The sequence below is a fragment of the Castor canadensis genome, chromosome 19 (assembly GCF_047511655.1).
Source record: "Castor canadensis chromosome 19, mCasCan1.hap1v2, whole genome shotgun sequence".
Classification (NCBI taxonomy): Eukaryota; Metazoa; Chordata; class Mammalia; order Rodentia; family Castoridae; genus Castor; species Castor canadensis.
The window spans coordinates 29,911,232-29,934,127 of record NC_133404.1 but is presented as its reverse complement, the minus strand read 5'-3'; the positions used below and the strand labels follow the sequence as shown (position 1 = coordinate 29,934,127).

Below are 22,896 nucleotides of genomic sequence, written 5' to 3'. Positions count from 1 at the left end.
ACATAAAGGCCGTCAGGAAGGTGGAGGTGGACGTGGGAGTGGGGGAGGTGGGGAAACAGAACATTCTCTCTGGCCCTTCTGGAGGCTGGATTTGTCGCCGAGGTGCCCCACCCCTGCCCTCCTCGGGGACCACCCCAGGCGTCGTAACAGACCCGGAGGGGGACGCGCGCAGTACCAGGCCGCCGGCGGCGCCACAGGCGCTGAGTGAGACGAGGGAGTCGGGGTGGCCGATCACGCGGCCCGAGTAGAAGCACAGCTCCGCGGGGCGTCCGCTGCGCCCGGCTGCGTCCGTCTCCTCCACCTCGAAGCCGCGGGACAAGAAGCGCAGGTCGCGGCGCAGCTGCAGGTACAGGTCGCGCCCGAAGGCCGGCAGGTGCAGCAGCAGGGCGCGTTCTCCAGGCCGCGCGCGCGGGGCTGCGGGGGGCGCGCGGGGACGCCGCCGCCGTCGGGGCCCCGCAGCGCCTGGCAGTGGCGGCAGGTGCACGTCGTCTGGACGCACCCGCCACGGGAGCACCACCTCCACGTCGGCCGCCGCGTCGCCGACAGCTGCGGGGAGAGAGGAGACGCGTCAGCGCGGCGGGGCCGGCCTGGCCGCCAGCCCTCCAGGCCGCCGCGCACGGGGGTCCTGCGCGGCCGGGACCCGGTACGTCCTTCCCTCCCCCTCACCCCCGCACCCCCATGCCAGGCAGCGCCACCCGGAGGTGTCCCGGCGCGATCGCCCGAGCACCTCCGGGGATGGCGCCGCGGTATCGGCGTGCAGAGAACCGGCGGCCGACCGTGAGCCCTTGCCAGGAGCCGTCCGGAGCCCGTTCCCGTGGCCGCAGCCTGCGTCTCCGCCCCGGGTGCTGTCAGCGGTCCGCCCGCGACACCCGGGCCGCCAGGATGCCTCTGGAGGGCAGAGGGAAGGCGGCGGGGACAGGAAGGGGCGAGAAAGGGGAAGTGGGAGAGGGGACGCTACCTGTGCCCGGGTCCAGTCCCCAAACCAGCAGCAGCAGCAAGGGCAGGACGAGAGGAGGCAGCAGGGCACCGTCACACATGATACTTGGGACCGGCAGCCCCCAGGACCTTGGCGGCGGAACGGGAGCGCGCGAGGCGGCGGCGCCAGCCGGAGTGAAGCCCTGCAGCCTTTGGAAAAAGTAATTAGCGCTGCGGACAAACCCAACGTGGTAAATCCCAAGCCCCGCCCTCCTCTCGGAAAGCAGGAGGTGATTGGGTATTTGCTGTCCTCTGCCCCGCCTCCCGCCTTCCTATTGGTTAGAACTGGGAGAGCCCAAAGTGCGTAGTTAGGTTGTAAGCACTTTCTTACACGTGGTTTCTGGGCAGTAGCCCGGACGCGACAGCAGGTGGCGGGCGCGAGCTGGCTAGAGGAGCCTAGAGGACACAGGCCAGGTCTTCAGTTTGTCCTCATTTTGGAAATCACCTCTGAGCCTGCTCTCCAGTTTCCCAGGAAGACAGGCCAGAAATCATCCCGGCCAGCGAGTTCCATCCAAAAAAGCATTAGTCTCCCTACATCTTCAGTAAAACCAATTTTGATTTTTTGCAGCTGGAAAAACTCCCAGTTTCCTGCACACCTGAGTTTGCACCTGATGGCTATATCTACAGTGTTTATCCGACCACACCTCCTGTTGTCGTTGTCCTCACAGAAGCCAGGGAGAAACTGAGGAAGAGAGCACGTAAATAGTTTGCTTAAATTACCTCGAGAGTTAATTAGAGCCAAAGCTAGACTTTGTGGTGCTGACTTCCGGCCAAGTGTTGCTCACTGCTAACAGCAAGAACTCTCCGAGGGAGGCAGGAAGGAGTATAAACTAGGTTTTAGGGATTAGGAAACTGAAGATCTAAGTAGCAGAAATTGAACTTGAACCCAAGTCTTTGAGCAACAAAATGAGTGGATTTTTTTTTCCCATCAGAATACGGATAACAGAAGTCTTCAGATGATTCTATATTACAGAGTTCTGCAGGAGATTCCATTAACAGAGTCTAAAGTTAGTGTCTTTACTAACATCTTAACAGATAACAACACAGAGTTAACCAAAGGGTAACCATACTAGTCTCAGGTTTCTTCTCCCTTCCCTACTCTTCCGTTTTCTGTTTTCTCAAAGCAGAAAGGTAACAGTCCCCTACTAGACTCTGCTTGAGGCCTGAGAATCTAAATTGCATCACAGGATTGCATATAACCAGAAATCATCCAGTGGGAAGGTGAATATTGTCCAGCTCCCACGGTTTCATGGACTCAGCCTTCTTAGAGGCTGGCCATACAGTGTTGCAGGTCCACCTGCCACTCCAGCAGCTTGGCCCCTGCAGCTGCTTGGAACACAGGCCATGGTCCTGCTGGTAGCTGGGCTTAGGACTTAGTTTCTCCCCATAGACTCTGTCCAGGTCAGCAGCCCTAGCCAACTGAAAGCTGGGCCTCATTTTTAGACAGCACAAGAAGTCATGGTAAACTTCTTAGTGCAGTTCTTTCTTGTTTGTTTGGGGGTGTTGTTTTGGGTTTGTGTTTTGTTTTTTGTTTTGCAAAAAGAGCCACCTCACAGGTCTGCCAAGGAGAACACTGCCCACAAGACAATTACTTTTGTCTTTGGAGTCAGCCTGAAGTATTCGTCATTAGTCTATCACAGGATACTTGAGTATCCTGTGATACTCACGTCCCTGTGGAACATGAAAGCTAAAACAGATGCAAGACACCATTTCATCCCCAGAGTAACCAAACTAGAGCTCTGGGATGTACCAAGTAGTGGAGAGGATATTCTCTGGCCCTCAGACAGGAGGACAAATTGGCACAGCCACTTTGGCAGATGACTGGGCAAACTAGTAAAACTAAAACTGTACACATGCTCTAATTCTGTGATCAATCTGCTAAACCACCAAGGGAAGCGCAGGCATGGGTGTAAGAATGTCCACAGTAGTATCTAGTAAGAGTAAATTTTTAGGGCTGGGCAAGGTGACTGACATCTGTAATCCCAGTTGCTAGGGAGGCAGAGATTGGGAAAATGGCAGTTTGAGGCTAGACTTGGCATCTCAACCAATAGCACGGTGGCACGTGCCTGTCATTCCATCTACATGACAAGCATAAATAGGAGCACCATGGTCCATGCTGCCCAGGAAAGAAAGAGAGACCCTATCCCCAAAATAACTAAAGCAAAAAGGACCGGGGGCGTGGCTGGAGTGGTGATAGAGCTCCTGTCTAGCAAGTGTATGATACTGAGTCCAACAACCAGTACCACAAAAATAATAAAAATAAAGAATAAATTTTTACTCTTATTTTGACAGACATTCTGGTTTTTGCAATTTTTTTTTTTTTTTTGGTAAAAACCTGAATGTTTATCATTGGGTAAATAGCTTCCAGAACACCATACATGAATTAAAAGAAATGCAAAAAAAAAAATCTCACATGTCACAACATGGACACATCTCCAAAACTAGTTGTCAGGTTTTCTTGTTTGTTTTGTTTTTAATAGTCAAGTTGCAGACTGAGTAAGTATCCTCTGGATTGGCCAGCCAGGAGTCAAGGTTGAATTCACCTCCAAGACCTAAATGCTGAATGAGGCAAGGTCATACACTGTGACTAAATACAAAACAGAGCAAGTTTTCCCAATGCTTCTGAGTTTGTTGGGGTCTATATTTAACTCTTAGCTTAACTTACAGAATCATCTGTATTCGTGTGCACTTAAGTTCCTTCGACTTTCCACGTGCTACGAACTGAGATAGCAAATGGGAGGCAGTAGCAATAAATTACACCCCGTTTTCTGCAGTCTCCTACAAAGGCTTCTGGGTTTGTTTTTACAGTACTGGGATTTGAACTCAGGCCCTACACTTTGAGCTACTCACTCCACCAGCCATTTTTTGTAATGGGTTTTTTGAGATAGGGTCTTATGGAACTATCTGCCCAGGCTGGCTTCAAAACATGATCCTCCTGATCTTTGCCTCCTGAGTAGCTAGGATTACAGGCGTGAGCCACTGGCACCCAGCTAAAGGCTTCTGTTTTTATGTAAACACTCACAGTCTTCCAGGTGTTGGGATTGAGAAATGAGAAGGTAAGTGCTGTCTCCTCTACCCAGCAGGGGAAGGATATATGAAGAAAAAATTATTTGGAAAGTGGTAGACTGCTGTGGAAAATAGCATGGCTATGTCACAAAGCTAAATAGACAGTCCAGCAATTCCACTGGACTTCTTGGTACAGATCTGGAATAATGGAAAGCAGGATGCAAACATATTTGCACACACATGGCACAATTCACATGTGCCAAAAGGTGGAAGCAACCCAACTGTCCACCATAGATGAAAGGGTAAACAAGATGCAGTATATCCATACAATAAAATACAATGAGGACTTGAAAAGAAAAAAATGCCCACACGGGCTACAACAAAGGAACTTAAACAGTATACTAAGTGAAATAAGCGAGTCACAAAGGACAAATGTTAGCAGACTCCACTTACAGGAAGTACCTAGAGGAGTCAAATGCATAGGCGCAGAGAGTGGAACAGTGGTTACCAGGGGCTGGTGGAAGGGGGAATGAGTGTTTGGGACAATGAAAAAGTCGTGGCCACAGCTGATATCACATGATGCCACTGAACTTAGAAATGGTTAAACTGGCAAGTTTTATGTATGTTTTATTACAATAATAATGCTTTAAACAGACATCATTAGGGCTGGAGATGTAGCTCAGTGCTTGAGTGTTTGCCTAGCATGCATGAGGCTCTGGGTTTGATCCCCAGTACCACACAAAAAAAAAAAATCATTATTTTTGCTATGATCTCATTTCATCTTCCACACAAAATGCCTTGTCTTGCTTTTTGTGGAAGGGCAGGGCTCAATCCTATCTCACAGATGGTGGAAGGTCTCTCGGGAAATTATAAACAAGACAAGCAAAGGAAGCCCTACAGGAGGTGGTGGCGTTCTGAATCTAGTCCTGTGAGTGAGCCAGTGAAGAAGCAGATCCTCTAGCTTTGATCAGCTTTCAGACCTCAACCCCTAACCTCTGAGTCTGTCCCAAACGTCATGGGCAAAGACAAACCATACCCATTGTTCCCTGGCTGAATTACACACACACACACACACACACACACACAAACCCATAGAAAACAATGATTAGTATTTGTTTAAGTCACTAAGCTTTAAGGTAATTTGTTATGCAGCAATAGCTAATTAATACAGATTTATAACACATTCTGAAATCACTTCCAAGAGCGATCTCATGGTGGCGGCAGGACGAAGCTATTAAGAGTTGCAAACAGAAGCAACCTGCAGAGTGAGCAAAGTCCATCTGCAAGAGCATCTGGCCAGCTGGTTAGTCCTCGTGCATGACTTTGTGATTGGTTCAAGTCCAGAGATGAGACTGTCTCCCTTGCCTAGGAAGCAATGGGTATAGACACTTGGATCCAAATCCATTCCTACATGGGTTTGACACCATCAGGGAGGAAGTGAGAATGCCAGTACCTGAAAGTAAGCAGAACACACACCCCAAAATGTCATACCAGAAGGAGCTGTGATTATAACACCTGCGTGCCTCTGCAGCAAACATTGACGTAGTCATCATCATAGCACAAACATTGTGAGATGATTTTCAACCATTAGAATAAACCAGAAAGAAATAGCAGAGCAAACCATTTTGGCTGCAGAATCAACCGTAAAAGTTATCATCCTTGATAATATAAAAGAAAAATAATAGATAACAAAGGAGCATGTAAGAAATATGAGGGAAAGTACTCTTATCTTCCAAAGTGGAGCACAAAAAGATATTATCTATGATTGACAAAATATGAAATGAGGGTCGACGGATATTTTCAATTTATAATAGTAACAATAAAAGAAGTGAAAATCTCTTAGATTTGGATAAAAACATGATAAGTGAGATAAATCCTTATCCATTCTAGCAGTCAATCAATTTGATATGTCAAAATTGGACATAGAAAATTGGTATAAGAATAGTTTTTTAGGCCTGGCAGAGTGGCTCAAGTAGTAGAGTGCCTGCCTAGCAAGCATGAGGCCCTGAGTTCAAACCCCATTACCACCGAAAAAAAAAAATAGTTTTTAATGATATGAAGAAAACTATCAGAAGAACAACACCAGAAATAGTTAAAAGGGATGTCTAGCATTGGAGAGGGCTGAGGCCAGTTGTCATTGCTTCACACTCAGGAACTTCTGTATCATTTACTTTCCTTTTTCAATGTGAAACTTTGAAAAAAAAAAACCAATGTCTTTTAAAATATTCCAGTGTAGCCTCATCTTTTATATACTCACACACTGCTCTGATTTGAATGTGTCTCCCAAGGTTCATGGGTTGCAAACTTAATCCCAGTGCAACAATGTTGACAGATAGGACCTTACAGAGCACTCATGACTGAACTAATGCTGTAATGGCGGAGTCAGCTCATTACTGTAGCAGTGACATCCTTATAAAGGATGAGTTTGGTCCCCTCCCTCTCTCACATACACTCTCTCACCATGTGATGCCTCAGACATATTACAGTACAGTGAGAAGGCCCTTACCTAACGTAGCCCCTTGATCTCAGCCTCCAGAACTGCAAGCCAAATAAATTTCTATTATTTATAAATGACCCAGCCTGGTGTATTCCGTAACAGTAGCACAAAATGGACTAAGACATACATGTTGTCTTTGTGCTTATGACTAGGTTGGCGTTTGTATAATATATTATGCACAAATTACTTAATTCTTACAATCGCCCTGTAAGGGAGAAATTATCTTTCACTAACAGATAGAAAAAGGAAGCTAAGAAATGCACATGACTTGCCCAAGACGACTTAAGTGATTTCCAAAAGAGGTATAAATTTAAACATTGACCTCTTCTCACCAATGTCCCATGAGATAAAGAGTCCCCCCTTATGGATAAAAATGTAATGGCAGGAAAGTTAAGGAATTTTCCACTGAATCCTGAGGCTGGAGTAGATAAGTAGGTTCCTGCTTTGCCACTTTCTCTGTGGGAAGTGGCGGCCGTTGATGTATGCATCGGAAAACCGGAAACAAGAAGAAGCAAGCAGGAAGCAAAGACCTGACCGTGACCCTTTGACACAGGTGTTATCACCAGGCACATTATATAGGCAGAGAGCAGTGCTAGACACAAATGAGCATGGTGCTCACCGATGTCATACCGGGGGACCTTGGTGGAGCTGGCATTTCACTCAGACCTGGGCATCAGAAACATGCCTTCTCTCATTAATGGGGAAAAGTAGAAAGAAATAAGGAAGCCAAACTTGCTTGTGAACAGATCACCCAGCAGTTGTGACTGTGTGTCTGTCTACACAGTTGAAGGCAATGGTTTTTCTCTGTTCAGATACTCAGTTTTCTCATCTGTAAATCAAGGAATTGAACTAGACTACCTCCCTTTTGGGCTTGAACTTTTAGCCTGGCAATTCAGACAATGTGTGGGAATGGAAACAAGGGTCTAGGAGATTCCCTGCTACATTATAGGAACTTGGTTATGTGTGCTGAAAAATGAATAAAGAAAGGAGTCTGATAGACTCAGAAATCTCCCTAATACAAATACCACACTATTATGAAAAACAGATCACACTAAGGAGAGGTCACATACAAGAGGGGAAGGGTAAAAGAAGGAAGTTAAGAAGGTGAATATGGTTGATGTACTCTCTATACAAGAATGAATATAAAATGTTTAAACTGGTTGAGACCACCAAAAGAAAGGGACTAAGGTAGAAAGAAGAAAAATAGAGGAGATGAACCAATTCAGGTTACAATACATACATACATGTAAATGTCACAAGGAAACTCCCTGTGTAGCTATCTTAAGCAAAAATGTCATTTTTTTTTCTTTTGCAAAATTGGAGAACAGGAGGGTGGAACAGGTCCTTGCGGGGGGGGGTACCAGTGGGAGGGGGAGGTGGAGGAAAAGGCATGGGGGTGATATGGTGCAAATATTGTGTACACATGTATGTAAATGGAAAAATGAGACCTGTTGAAATTGTTCCAGGAATGGGGGAGGAGGGAATAAAGGAGAGTGATGGAGGGGTAAATTCAAGTAAGATACATTTGATCTATTGTAACAACCTTTATAAATACCACAATGTACCCCACCCAGCACAACAATAATAATAATAAAAGAATCACAAATCTCTAAAGACTCCATGAGTGTCCAGAGATAATTAAAGCATCTAACCCAGCTCACTCTGGATTCATTTATTATCATTCTTCTCTGCAATCATTTCAATTTACTAGGTTAGTGTAGGTTGGATTAAAAACAACAACGAGAGTCCAAATGTAAGAAAATTTCCCCTGCTAGAAAGGGAAGAGACAAGGACAGCCTCCATTATTTGAATAACCTGGGATTTCTTTGCCGCAACCCGCACTGGTCATCACATCTCAGGAATATGTATTTTAGTATCAACACCTAAGGCCTCCCTTGCTTGGCACTTGGTAAGCACTAATAAAACTGGCTAAATCACCCACTGTTTAATAGTTTCTGTTGTTTCTTACGTATGTCATCCATAACTTTCTTCCAAGATCAATTAATCTTTGAAATACAAAGCTGGGTAGAGAAACTATAATCAGATCTCAATAACTAGATTGTATTTGTCAAAAACTCTTGGTTGCTCTTATTAGAAATCCACGAAGCTCAAGTGAGCACAAAGAGGGTGTTCCTTACATGGTATTTGTTTAATATTACAAAATCCATCATTGAACTCCATAGCGTTAGTAAACTACAGAGGGAAAAATCCTACAATCATCTCAGAAGATACAGAAAAAACTTTAGGTAAAATCCAACATCCATTCCTGATTTTAAAACAATTAAATCTCTTACAGGTAAAATACCAAACACCACAAGGAGCAATGAACAGACACTTCAGCAGTGAAGGAGAGGAATGCAGAAAATGTCATGTTAAGAGGAGGGTGTTAGTGGGAGGGGAAGGGTCAATGAAGAGGGTTGATGTATTTTCTACACATGTGCATACAGAACACTGAAACCTGTCAAGGTTATTTTAAGAAGGGGGAGGGGAGAAGAGAACAATAGAGGAGATGAACCAAGCTGGGGTACATTATATGCATATATGGAAATGTCACAATGAACCCCTTGCACAACTATTATAAACTAATAAGAAAGTGTAAAAAAAATCTCTTGGCAAGCTAGAAATAAAGGGAACTTCTTTAATCTAACAAGGGCATCTAATAAAAAATGGTGATCTGTAGAAAACCTGATAAAGAGACCGAAATGATTTTCCCCCCAAGACCAGGAAAAGACAAGAGTGTCTGCTCCCGCCATTTCTTTTCAAGAAGAAGCACTAGACGATGCAATCAAGAAAGAAAAAAATAAAAATAAAAAGGATCCAGAATGGAAAACAAATTGCCTCTACTCACAGACAACGTGATCATCTTTGTAGAAAAGCTTATGAATCTACAAAAAAGTTACCATAAGAAAGTTCAGTGAAGTTGCAAGATATTAATCAGTATCCAATTTTCAATTGTATTGCTATACACACAAAAGTGAGAAACTGAAATTAAAAACAGTATCATTTATAGTAGGATAACAATGAAATCCTTAGGACTAAGTTGGACACAAAATGGAAGATCTGGGATTGGTGGAGTGGCTCGAGTGGTACAGCACCTGCCTAGCAAGTGTGAAGCCCTAAGTTCAAACCCCAGTACTGCAAAATTTTTTTAAAGTCACAAAAAAATAGGAAGATTTGTGCACTGAAAACATAGAAAACAGTGCAAAGCAAAATAAAAGATGACCCAAGTAATTAGGGAGATATACACTATCCTTAAGATGCTCTATTGCTAAGATCTTGATCCTCTCCAAATTAATACACACATTCAATGTGTCTCCAAATAAAATTTCAGCATACTTTTGGAGAAACTGATAAGCTGAGAGTAAAATTTAGTTGAAATGCAAAGATTTGAAGGGGAAAAAAAGCCCTGACAAAGAACTAATGGCAGGCTAACCCTACCTGATTTCAATATTTATTATAACTCTATGGGTAAGCAGGACAGCACAGTCCTGCTCTGAAAATAGAACAGGATACAGAGTTCAGATATAGGTGAACAATCTTCTTTTAGAACTGTCATAAAAGTAATCCAGTGAGTGATCCAGCCTTCTCAACAAATTGTTCTGCAAAACAATGGATATACAAAGAGAAAAAATTATTATATATACTTGCTTCATATAGAAAATTATGTCAAAAGCATCATAGATAGACCTACATGTAAAGATTTCTAGAAGAAAATACAGGACAAAATATAGGTTTGTGCAAAGACTTCTTTTATACTCCACCACTCTGGGAGAGTCCTCATAAAAAAAGCCAACTGATAAACTAACTCCACTGAAATTCAAAAACTTGCTCTGCAAAAAACTGCTAAGGAACAAAAATTCAATGCATGGGTTGGAAGAACAGTATTGTATGGCATATATCTAACAGAATACTTTTATTCAAAATACATAAAGAATTCTCAAAACTCAAAATAAGCTTGGTGTAGTGGCTCACACCTGTGATCCCAGCTTTGCAGCAGGCTGAGATTGGCAGGATGACAGTTTCTGGCAAAAAGAATTCAGGAGATACCATGTCAACGAATAAAAGGTAGGCATGGTGGGGTGTGCCTGCCACCCCACCTGTGCAGGAGACATAAGTAGGAGGATCACAGTTCAGATTGGCCAGGGCATATATACAAGACCCCATCTCAAAAAAATAACCACAGCAAAAAGGGCTGGGTGTATGGCTCAAGTGGTACAGCACCCACCTAGAAATCATAAGGCCCTGAGTTAAAACTCCAATACTACAAAAAAAAAAATCCAAATTATAATGAGCAAAACTCAGAAACAGATATTCTTTTAAAGAAGATACCCAAATAGCTAATAAGTACATGAAAGAGTCTCACCCTTGCTAATTAAAAGAAATACAAATCAAAACTACAATGAGATATACTACATCCATTGGGATTGCCATCAAAACAACAGAAACAACCAGGCTCTCGTAGCTCACGCCTATAATCCTAGCTACTCAGGAAGCAGCCATCAAGAGGACTGCAGTTCAAAGCCAGCTCTGGGCAAATAGTTCGTAATATCTATTTTGAAAAAACCCATCATAAAAAAGGGCTGAAGGAGTGGCTCAAGATGAAGGCCCTGAGTTCAAACCCCAGTACTGCAAACAAAACAATAAAAAAACAAAACAAAACAAAAAAAACACCAGAAACAAAAAATAGCAGTTATTGGTGAAAAAAGACCCTTTGACATTGCTGGCAGGAGAGGAAAATGCCACAGCTTCTCCTGGCAAGTTTGGCTGTTTCTCAAAATGCTAAATATAGAATTACCTATTTTGGAATAATCCCCATGTTCCATCTTCTCTTCTCCAGAGGCCCCATTGGCTGTGCCACATCCTCTGTTACCATACCACCTGCTGGTGCTGAGATAGCAATAGAGAGGACGCCAAACACCTCTGAAGGCAGAAAAGGCGTGGATAATGGAGATGATATTCCTTGGGAGATATTGATAAGCTAAGATTAAAATTAATATGAAAATGCAAAGATTCTAGAAAAAAACTCAGGATGTGTGAACAGATCCTTAAAGCGGGAGCTGAGAGCAATATGGACCACGTGTTCCAACTTAACTTGCCTCCACTCCCAGACTCCTGACCTCTGAACTCTGGAGAGTCCTCATCCAGACAGCATGGTTACCACTGAAGATGCCGCGTCTCAGCTCTGTCTCTGACTGCCCCAGGTCCCTGAGATCTTCCAGAAAAGAACTCAGTGATGTTCATCTTCCAACAGTCCTAATCCCTGTGTGCCAGGCAGGTCCTGCTCTTGGAGAACCAATGAGTCCACCCCCTAGAGCCTGCCAAAAGTACACATGTCCATCTGCAAGTGCTCTCTTCTTCCTCCTGGATCCCCCAAGGACAGGACCTCAGGGTGGCTTCTCCTTATTACCTCAGTCCTACCTCACCCCAGAGAGGCTATGGCCCCTTCACCTCAGAGGTCTCAAACTGGCAGCCTGGGTCCACCCCAGAGCAGGCATATTTTATGTACTTTGAACTTAAAAGATGTGTGTGCCTGTATTTAAATCCTTACATCATTTAGATGTTTGGGTTTGTCTTGAAAAATGAGGTGGATTGCATCACTTGGTGCCCATTCCCATGAGGTATAAATGGGCCACACGTGTGCATGCATGTGCACCGCGCCCGCCAGTGCACATGCCAGCACTCTTCACCTGTTCTTAGCCCTACCTGGCTCACCTGGTCTCAGCAAAGGTAGCATTAGAGTCTGAGACCAAAGCCCCCAAGACTCTAAGAGTTCAGAGAAGAGCAGACAGCTCTGGCACAGGGCGTGAGGGGTGGGGTGTTGGCTGGAGGCCATTCAGGAAAGAACGATGTTCAGTCTATTGTGCTAGACTATCTGAGATGACTGGGTAAGACACTGCCACCCAGCTTCAGACTCCATCTCCAGTCTTCTCCAGGACATGACAGAATGACCAAAGGCCTCAAAGTCATGGGCTATCTCCTTAACCTGCAGGATGGAGAGGAGGAATGGTCCTGGCTTCTGTCCCTCAGGTTGGCCAATCTGTTCCTGATTCACATTGGAAGCAACAACAGTCCTCATGAACCACTCTTGATTTGCTGGACATAGGCATTGCCTCTCTATCTGGTGGCAGGGACAAGTGGGTGATGCAAGTCTCTCCCTCCTGAGCCCTCTGAGGGGCCACCAGGCTTTTACTATGTTCCCCATAGCCAGGTGACATTGCAGCCCTGGTGCTTTGGCCTCAGAGTGAAGCTCAGAGGAATGTGAGAAGGGGCGAGTCCTCTTGCCCTGGAGGTCGTGGCTGATGAGAACGAGGGCTTTGGCGCCCTGGCTCTGCCTGGCCTGTTGGAGCCCATTTTGAGTGTATATCTTATTGTGGTAAAGTATATGTAACATAAAAGTTACCATTTTAGCCATTTTCAGCATACGATCCAGTAGCATTAAGTGTACTCTCGATGTCTTGTTTCCAAACTTCACCATCATTCTACCCAGAAACTTTACGCGCATTAAGCAGTAACTCCATCCCCTCTTCCCTGACCCCTGACAATTTCTATCCTATATGTTGGGCCGTATGGTAATTCTTTTTTTTTTTTAATGAGGGTTTCACTTGATTTAATTCACCAGCATGAAATCCAGGGGCATGGTAGCATAAGAATGTGGGGTACACCCGCCTGTCTCCCTCTACATCACAGTGGTTTTCAGAAGCTACATAAACAATAAACCCATTTCTTGATAGACTTTATTTTTAGAACAGTTTCAAGTTCACAGCAAAAACTGAGCAAAAGGTACAGAAGTCTTACACACCCACCCCATCCTCTAAATACACACAGCCGCCCCCACAATCACATCCCGCATCACAATAGCACATCTGTTACAGTCTGGGAGCCTGCGATGCCATGTCCTTGTCACCCAAAGTTCATGGTTAACCACTGGGGTCCATTCTTGGAGTGGTGCATTCTATTTGTTGTTGTTTGCTAGTGTCGTTTGGTGGCACTGGGGTTGAACTCAGGGCCTCATGCTTGCTACGCAGGTGCTCTACCACTTGAGCCACTCTGCCAGTCATTGTTTGTGATGGGTTTTTTTGAGATGGGGCCTCACACACTATTTGCCTGGACTGGCTTCAAACCTCAATCCTACTAATCTCTGCCTTCTGATCTCTGCCTCTGGCTCACAGGTGTGAGCCACCGGCACTGGGCTCACATACATAATGACATGTGGCTGCCATTAAAGTAATACACTGAACATTTTCTCTGCCCTAAAGACCCTTTAAGCCCTGCTTATTGACTCCTTCCCCGATACTACTTCCTGGAAACCAGGATCTTTTTTAGTTTTCTATTTGTTAATTATCATATTATTGTTGTACTGGGGGCACATTTACCAAAGTTCTTACAAAATATCATAGCTAAATTCACCCCCTCCACCATTTTCCTTTCTCCCCCTTCCCCCCCAGGACTGGAATAGTTCCATCAGGGCTCATTTTTCCAGTTGCATACATGAGTACATAACATTTCTGCCATATTCACCCTCCCCCTCCCACTGGTACCAACTCCTACACAGGACCTGTTTTATCTTCCTGTTCTCCATTTTTGAAAAAAAAGCAGACATTTTTGTTTGTTTAAGACAGCTACAAAGAGAGTTTCCTTGTGATATTTCCATGTATTATAACCTGAATTGGTTCATCTCTTTTCTACTATAGTCCCCTTCTTCTGGTGATTTCAATAGGTTTAAAAATTTTATATTCATTCTTGTATAGAAACTACATCAACCATCTAAAATGCATCCCAACCTCAGGGGTGTCAAATTGGATTTTAGGGTCTGTGAGAGTCAAGATTAATGATAGGATTAATTACAGCCATGAACTGTACCTTAACATACGGCACACGTTCAATGGGACCCTCTTCCGTGCCAGGTCCTGGGTAGACCCTCTTGGGATGACCATGTATGTTTCTGGCAACAAAATGGAAGCAATGACGCTTCAGAGCTGAGGAGCTGTGATGCCCAGAATTTCCCAGTGACAAGTTCCCTCAAGTTAAAATGAAAGTGTTGTCTTGGAACTCACCAAATTGTGTACGATGTATGTATACACTTTTGTATGCCAATCATGCCTTGATTAAAAAAAAAAAGTTTTAAAATATAAAATGAGAGGGGTTTGGCAAAATGAGGTGGAAACCAGCCAAGTTCCTATGTTCCTGTGTTCTAACATGGAATTTGGGATTTTGCCAACTCCCAAGCACCTAGACTTATCATAGCCTTTTCTTTCTCAAAAATCCCTCGAGTTTGCCTTGGGGGGAGAAATTATTTTGTCTGGCTGTATTTGGCAGAAAATCCAGTGCCTCAGTAGCAGAGAGACCTTTCTGATATAGCCTGTAGTAGGATAAACAGACACACTGACTGGAGTCTTATCAGGGGTGGCCAGACAGCTGTGCCCTATAGACAAAACTCAAATGAATAGGAACCCATTCCAGGGGCAAAATGGCAGTCCTGAAGAGGTGACTCTGGACTTAAGGTGCTTTGATTGTTCCATCTGTAAGCACAGAGGATTTCTAAGCCAACAGGTGGCTCTTCCTTAAAGTAGCAGCTCTGCCATGTTATTGCCATCACTTTCCCAGGAGTGAGAAACAGGGACAGATCTGCTGAATATCGGGGCATTGTCTCCAAAATGGACAAAACATGGGGTCTGATGACTCAACGAACAGTTACAAAGTGAAAACCATTATATTCAACATACAGCCACTCGACATACAGATTGCAACAATATGGTGGTGACTGGGAATTCCTGTGGGCATTTGTCTCCCCGGCTGTCCTAAATTTAATTAATGGTTTAAATTTACCAAGTACTGAATTCTAAAATAAAGTATACATTTTTTATAGTATATTCACAAGGTTGCAAAGTCATCACCACAATCTAATTTTAGAACATTTTCATCCCGTCACTCCTTTTTCTCTCCATTCCTCCCTATCCTAAGGGTCTACCTTTATCTCCTCCTTCTTGACATGTCAGAGAAGTGGAATGAGTCTTTCTCTCTCTCTTTCTCATCTCCTCTCTCTGTTTTTCGTTCTTTTTGCAGCACTTATGTTTGAACTCAGGACCTCACACTTGTTAGACAGGCACTCTACCACTTGAGTCACTTTGCTAGCCCTGGAATGAGTCTTTTCTGTTTAGCCTCTTTAACAAAACATAATGTTTCAGGGCTCATCCATGTTATAAAGTATATGGCTATTTCATATTTTCTTATTAGCAAATACGATTCTGCCATGTGGCTATACCATATTTTACTTATTCATTCATCAGTTGATGTCCATTGGGCTTGGTTTTGCCTCCTGGCCATTGTAAACAATTCTGCTGTGAACATTTGCATAGAATAAAAACAAATATCATCCTAAAATGTATATGAAAACAGAAATGTTTCTCCAAATTCTGGAGTCTGGGAACTTCAGGATCAAGGTGCTGATGGCAGTGTCTGGTGAGGGCTGGGTTCCTTGTTCATAGCGCTTTTCTTGCTGTGTCGTCACAAGGTAGAAGATGTGAGGGGGTTCTCTCAAGGCCTGTTTTAAAAGAGCACTAATTCCATCACAAGTTTATCTCCTTCATGCCAGTCTGAAAGGTGCAAGTCATTCCCTTTTCCCTAACATTACAACAGTAGCATCTAAAGCCTGGAGTGAGATAACAAGTGAAACTCTGAGCACAATCCTGGTGCTAGGTAGTGATGCATGTCGGCTCCATGTTGACTCCTCACCATTCCATGTTTGTTCCAAGACAACTGGGTTGGTACAGACGGTGCCTGGGGACACAGCCCAGAGTGTCCTGACTATCATCAGTCTCCTTTACTAATGTCACTGTTTTAAAGAAAAAGGGTCCCCCCAAAAAATGAACCAAAGGAACTGAGGACCTGCCTGTGTTCTAAAATGGATAAGGAAGCCCCATCAGTACAGAGCTGAAGGGGATCTTGGTACCATTTGTGGTGGGGACAGGGCATGCAAGGCGAGGCCAGCCTGACAGGATATCTGGCCAAGTCCCTGGAAACCCATCTCAGATCCCAGACCAACTGCAGGACACCCAAGGCAGTTGCCAAGGGACAAGTGTCTTTCCCAGCTCTGACCTAGACTCATGAACTCTCTATTCCCCTCCATCTCCTACCCTCAAATGCTCTTTAAGAAAATCCATGGAATTTTGTTTCTTCCCCAATCCAGTCCTTAAGAGGAACTTGAGTGCCACCTGGTGGAAAGGTTTGATTAGCCGAGACAAGGGAGGGTTAGGCAACTTGGCAGAGGATCTACTGAAAGGAAGCAACTGAGACAGCAGCCCACCTCTGCTTCATGGGCTCAGGACAGATTTATGTATCAACTGCTGAGTAGTTTCTGGACCAGGAGTCGCCACTCACAGTGACAGGTCTGGGGCTGAGCAGTGGCTGCTCACAGGGACCCAAGTGGGTGAGACTATGTGTGGGGACATGGCTGTCACTATGGGTTCAAAGAGCCAAGAAAACTGCCAAAGTAAGCATCCCACTGTGCAGTGTGGGGATTCTGAGCCAAGCCCTGAGGGACAGATGGGGGAACCCCCAACCAAACTTCATGGGCCTCTTGCACAGACCCTCCCAATCCTGTGTTCTGGCCCTGCCTGTGACAGCCAGGGGTAACTTTACCGTGAGTGTGGTCAACCAGGACTGACACCTGGGGTAAGAAACTTCTCCTATCCCATGATCCTTTGCAGTGGCCTGCTGTTTTCCTTGCCAGTCACAGAAAGTTGGCATCCAGGTCTTTTGTCAAATAAATGATTACAAATATTTGTCCTTAGAATGTAGCTTGTCTTTTTAATCTTCTGAGAGTCCTTCACAGAGCCAAGTTTGATGTCCAAAGAATAATTGTCCCTTTTATTGGTTGTGTTTTTGGTATCAGTATAGAAAAATTTTTTTCCTAGCCCAAGACACTGAAGATTGGGTTATTTTTTTCCCCTCTAAAAGTTTATAGTCTTTCACTCAAGAAATTCCAAGACAACAAAAATAAAGAATTTGAAAAAGCAAAAGAAGAAATAAAGGAAACCATAGAAGCACTGAGTAAACACCAAAGTGAAACAGAGAACACGATTAATAAACAGATAAATGAACTCAGGACAAAAATAGACAACATTAAAGAGGAAACCACCCAGAATATGGAAAACCTCAGAAAAAAGAACGAAACAGAACTGCAAAACAAAACGGAAGGCCAATTCAGCAGAATAGAACAAACAGAAGACAATCTCAGAAATTGAAGATGAAATGGTAATTAAAGGAAAAACCAAAGAACTATTAATTAAACAACTCAAGACCTGTGAAAAGAAAATGCAAGAACTCACCGACTCCATCAAAAGACCAAACTTGAGAATCATGGGCATCGAAGAAGGAGAAGAGGTGCAAGCGAAGGAAATGCATAATATATTCAACAAAATAATAACAGAAAATTTCCCAAATCTAGAGAAAGATATTCCCATACAGATGCAAGAGGCTTCCAGGACACCAAACAGACCAGATCAAAATAGAACTACCCCACGACATATCATCATTAAAACAACAAGTTCAGAAACTAGGGAAAGAATATTGAAGGCTGTAAGAGAGAAAAAACAAGTAACATACAAAGGTAAACCCATCAAAATCACAGCAGACTTCTCAACAGAAACATTAAAAGCAAGAAGAGCGTGAGGTGAGATCTTCCGGGTACTGAATGAAAATAACTTCTAACCCAGGATACTCTACCCAGCAAAACTATCATTCAAAATAGATGGAGCAATAAAAGTCTTCCATGAGAAGCAGAAACTAAAACAATATGTGACCACAAAGCCACCACTACAACAGATTCTGCAAGGGATTCTGCACACAGAAAGTGAAACCCAACTTAACCATGAAAAGACAGGCAGCAACAAACCACAGGAAAAGAAAAAGCAAGAAAGTAGAGAGTAACCTCAACTTAGGTACACAAAATCAAACCTTCAAACAACTAAGACAACTAAATGACAGGAATCATCACATACCTATCAGTACTAACACTTAATGTTAACGGACTTAATTCACCCATCAAAAAGCACCACTTGACGAAATGGATTAAAAAGTAAGATCCAACAATTTGTTGCTTACAGAAGACCTATCTCACTGACAGAAATAAGCATAGGCTTAGGATGAAAGGCTGGAAGAAGATTTACCAAGCCAATGGCCCCAGAAATCAGGCAGGAGTAGCAATACTTATCTCTGACAAAGTAGACTTCAAAGCTACATTGATCAAATGAGATAAAGAAGGACATTCCATACTAATAAAAGGGGAAATAGACCAAAAGGAAATAATAATCATCAACCAGTATGCACCCAATGTCAATGCACCCAATTTCATCAAACATACCGTGAAAGACCTAAAGCATACATTAACGCCAACACAGTGGTTGTGGGAGACTTTAATACCCCATCATCATCAATAGATAGGTCATCCAAACAAAAAATCAATAAAGAAATCCAAGATCTAAAATATACAATAGATCAAATGGACCTAGTTGATGTCTACAGAACATTTCATCCAACCTCTACACAACATACATTCTTCTCAGCAGCCCATGGAACCTTCTCCAAAATAGATCATATCCTAGGGCACAAAGCAAGTCTCACCAAATATAAGAAAATATAAATTACACTGTGCATACTATCTGATCACAATGCAGTAAAAGTAGAACTCAACAACAAAAGTAAGGACAAAAAACATGCAAACAGCTGGAAACTAAATAACTCATTACGTAATGAAGAATGGATCATTGATGAAATAAAAGAGGAAATTAAAAAGTTCCTGAAAGTCAATGAAAATGAAAACACAACCTACTGGAACCTATGGGACACAGCTAAGGCAGTCCTGAGAGGAAAGTTTATAGCCATGAGTGCATATATTAAAAAGATTGAAAGATCCCAAATCAATGACCTAATGATACATCTCAAACTCCTAGAAAAACAAGAACAAGCAAATCCCAAAACAAATAGAAGGAGAGAAATAATAAAAATAAGAGCTGAAATCAATAAAATAGAAACCAAAAAAACCATACAAAGAATTAATGAAACAAAAAGTTGGTTCTTTGAAAAAAATAAACAAGATCGATAGACCCCTGGCAAACCTGACTAAAATGAGGAGCGAAAAAACCCAAATTAGTAGAATCAGGAATGCAAAAGGGGAGATAACAACAAATACCATGGAAGTCCAGGAAATCATCAGAGACTACTTCGAGAACCTATATTCAAATAAATTCAGAAATTTTAAAAGAAATGGACAGATTTCTAGATACATATGATCATCCAAAACTGAACCAAGAGGAAATTAATCACCTGAATAGACCTATAACACAAAATGAAATTGAAGCAGCAATCAAGAGTCTCCCCAAAAAGAAAAGTCCAGGACCTGATGGATTCTCTGCTGAATTCTATCAGACCTTTAAAGAAGAACTGATACCAACCCTCCTTAAACTGTTCCACGAAATAGAAAGGGAAGGAAAACTGCCAAACACGTTTTATGAAGCCAGTATTACACTTATCTCAAAACCAGGCAAAGACACCTCCAAAAAAGGAGAGCTATAGGCCAATCTCCTTAATGAACATTGATGCAAAAATCCTCAACAAAATAATGGCAAACCGAATTCAGCAACACATCAAAAAGATTATTCACCACGGCCAAGTAGGCTTCATCCCAGGGATGCAGGGGTGGTTCAACATACGAAAATCAATAAATGTAATAAACCACATTAACAGAAGCAAAGACAAAAACCACTTGATCATCTCAATAGATGCAGAAAAAGCCTTTGATAAGATCCAACACCATTTCATGATAAAAGCTCTAAGAAAACTAGGAATAGAAGGAAAGTTCCTCAACATTATAAAAGCTATATATGACAAACCTACAGCCAGCATTATACTTAACGGAGAAAAACTGAAACCATTCCCTCTAAAATCAGGAACCAGACAAGGATGCTCACTATCTCCACTCCTATTCAACATAGTACTGGAATTCCTAGCCAGAGCAATTAGGCAAGAAGGAGAAATAAAAGGAATACAAATAGGTAAAGAAACTGTCAAAATATCCCTATTTGCAGATGACATGATCCTATACCTTAAAGACCCAAAAAACTCTACTCAGAAGCTTCTAGACATCATCAATAGCTATAGCAAGGTAGCAGGATATAAAATCAACATAGAAAAATCATTAGCATTTCTATACACTAACAATGAGCAAACTGAAAAAGAATATATGAAAACAATTCCATTTACAATAGCCTCAAAAAAAAAATCAAATACCTAGGTGTAAACCTAACAAAAGATGTGAATGACCTCTACAAGGAAAACTATACACTTCTGAAGAAAGAGATTGAGGAAGACTATAGAAAGTGGAGAGATCTCCCATGCTCATGGATTGGTAGAATCAACATAGTAAAAATGTCTCTACTCCCAAAAGTAAACTACAAGTTTAATGCAATTCTCACCAAAATCCCAATGACATTCATTAAAGAGACTGAAAAATCTACCATGAAATTTATATGGAAACACAAGAGGCCACGAATAGCCAAGGCAATACTCAGTCAAAAGAACAATGCAGGAGGTATCACAATACCCGAATTCAAACTATATTACAAAGCAATAACAAAAAAAACAGCATGGTACTGGCAAAAAAACAGACATGAAGACCAGTGGAACAGAATAGAGGACCCGGATATGAAGCCACACAACTATAACCAACTTGTCTTTGACAAAGGAGATAAAAATATACGATGGAGAAATAGCAGCCTCTTCAAAAAAAACTGCTGGGAAAACTGGTTAGCAGTCTGCAAAAAACTGAAACTAGATCCATGTATATCACCTTATACCAAGATTAACTCAAAATGGATCAAGGATCTTAATATCAGACCCCAAACTCTAAAGTTGATACAGGAAAGAGTAGGAAATACTCTGGAGTTAGTAGGTATAGGTAAGAACTTTCTCAATGGAACCCCAGCAGCACAGCAACTAAGAGATAGCATAGATAAATGGGACCTCATGAAACTAAAAAGCTTCTGTTCATCAAAAGAAATGGTCTCTAAACTGAAGAGAACACCCACAGAGTGGGAGAAAATATTTGCCAGCTACACATCAGACAAAGGACTGATAACCAGAATATATAGTTAACTCATAAAACTAAATTCTCTGAAAACTAATGAACCAATAAAGAAATGGGCACGTGAACTAAAAACAGAACTTTCTCAAAAGAAGAAATTCAAATGGCCAAAAAACACATGAAAAAATGCTCACCATCTCTAGCAATAAAGGAAATGCAAATTAAAACCACGCTAAGATTCCACCTCACCCGTTAGAATAGCCATCATCAGCAACACCACCAACAACAGGTGTTGGCGAGGATGCGGGGAAAAAGGAACCCTCTTACACTGTTGGTGGGAATGTAGACTAGCACAACCACTCTGGAAAAAAATTTGGAGGCTACTTAAAAAGCTGGACATCGATCTACCATTTGATCCAGCAATACCACTCTTGGGGATACACCCAAAAGACTGTTACTCCAGAGGCACCTGCACATCCATGTTTATTGCAGCACTATTCACAGTAGCTAAGTTATGGAAACAGCCAAGATGCCCCACCACTGATGAATGGATTAAGAAAATGTGGTATCTATACACAATGGAATTTTATGCAGCCATGAAGAAGAATGAAATGTTATCATTCGCTGGTAAATGGATGGAATTGGAGAACATCATTCTGAGTGAGGTTAGCCTGGCCCAAAAGACCAAAAATTTTATGTTCTCCCTCATATGCGGACATTAGATCAAGGCCAAACACAACAAGAGGATTGGACTTTGAGCACATGATAAAAGCGAGAGCATACAAGGGAGATATGAGGATAGGCAAGACACCTAAAAAAAATTAGCTAGCATTTGTTGCCCTTAACGCAGAGAAATTAAAGCAGATACCTTAAAAGCAACTGAGGCCAATAGGAGAAGGGGACCAGGAACTAGAGAAAAGGTGAGATCAAAAAGAATTAACCTAGAAGGTAACACACACGCACAGGAAATTAATGTGAGTCAACTCCCTGTATAGCTATCCTTATCTCAACCAGCAAAAACACTTGTTCCTTCCTATTATTGCTTATACTCTCTCTTCAACAAAATTAGAGATAAGGGCAAAATAGTTTCTGCTGGGTATTGAGGGGGTGGGGGGGAGCAGGAGGGGGCGGAGTGGGTGGTAAGGGAGGGGGTGGGGGCAGGGGGGAGAAATGACCCAAGCCTTGTATGCACATATGAATAATAAAACAATAAATAAATAAATAAATAAAAATTAAAAAAATATATATATATAAAATAAAAGTTTATAGTCTTTAAATTTAGGCCCATGATCCATTTTGAATTAATTTTTGTATAGCTGTTTTGTGCAGCTCCAGCACA

General features: G+C 42.5%; 1 protein-coding gene across 5 annotated transcripts in view; it reads right to left on the bottom strand.

The window, feature by feature from the left end:
* Adamts17 (ADAM metallopeptidase with thrombospondin type 1 motif 17) overlaps window positions 1–1,140 on the bottom strand; it is a 333,323-nt gene extending 332,183 nt beyond the window's left edge. For all 5 annotated transcript variants that reach the window (XM_074061615.1, XM_074061617.1, XM_074061614.1 and 2 more), the window contains exons 1-2: window positions 959–1,140; window positions 176–546 (exon numbers count right to left, since the gene is read on the bottom strand). In XM_074061615.1, the coding sequence (XP_073917716.1) occupies window positions 176–546; window positions 959–1,037 (450 nt within the window). In that variant the 5' untranslated portion in view covers window positions 1,038–1,140. The remainder of the gene's footprint in view (window positions 1–175; window positions 547–958) is intronic.
* Window positions 1,141–22,896: the final 21,756 nt, after the last annotated feature.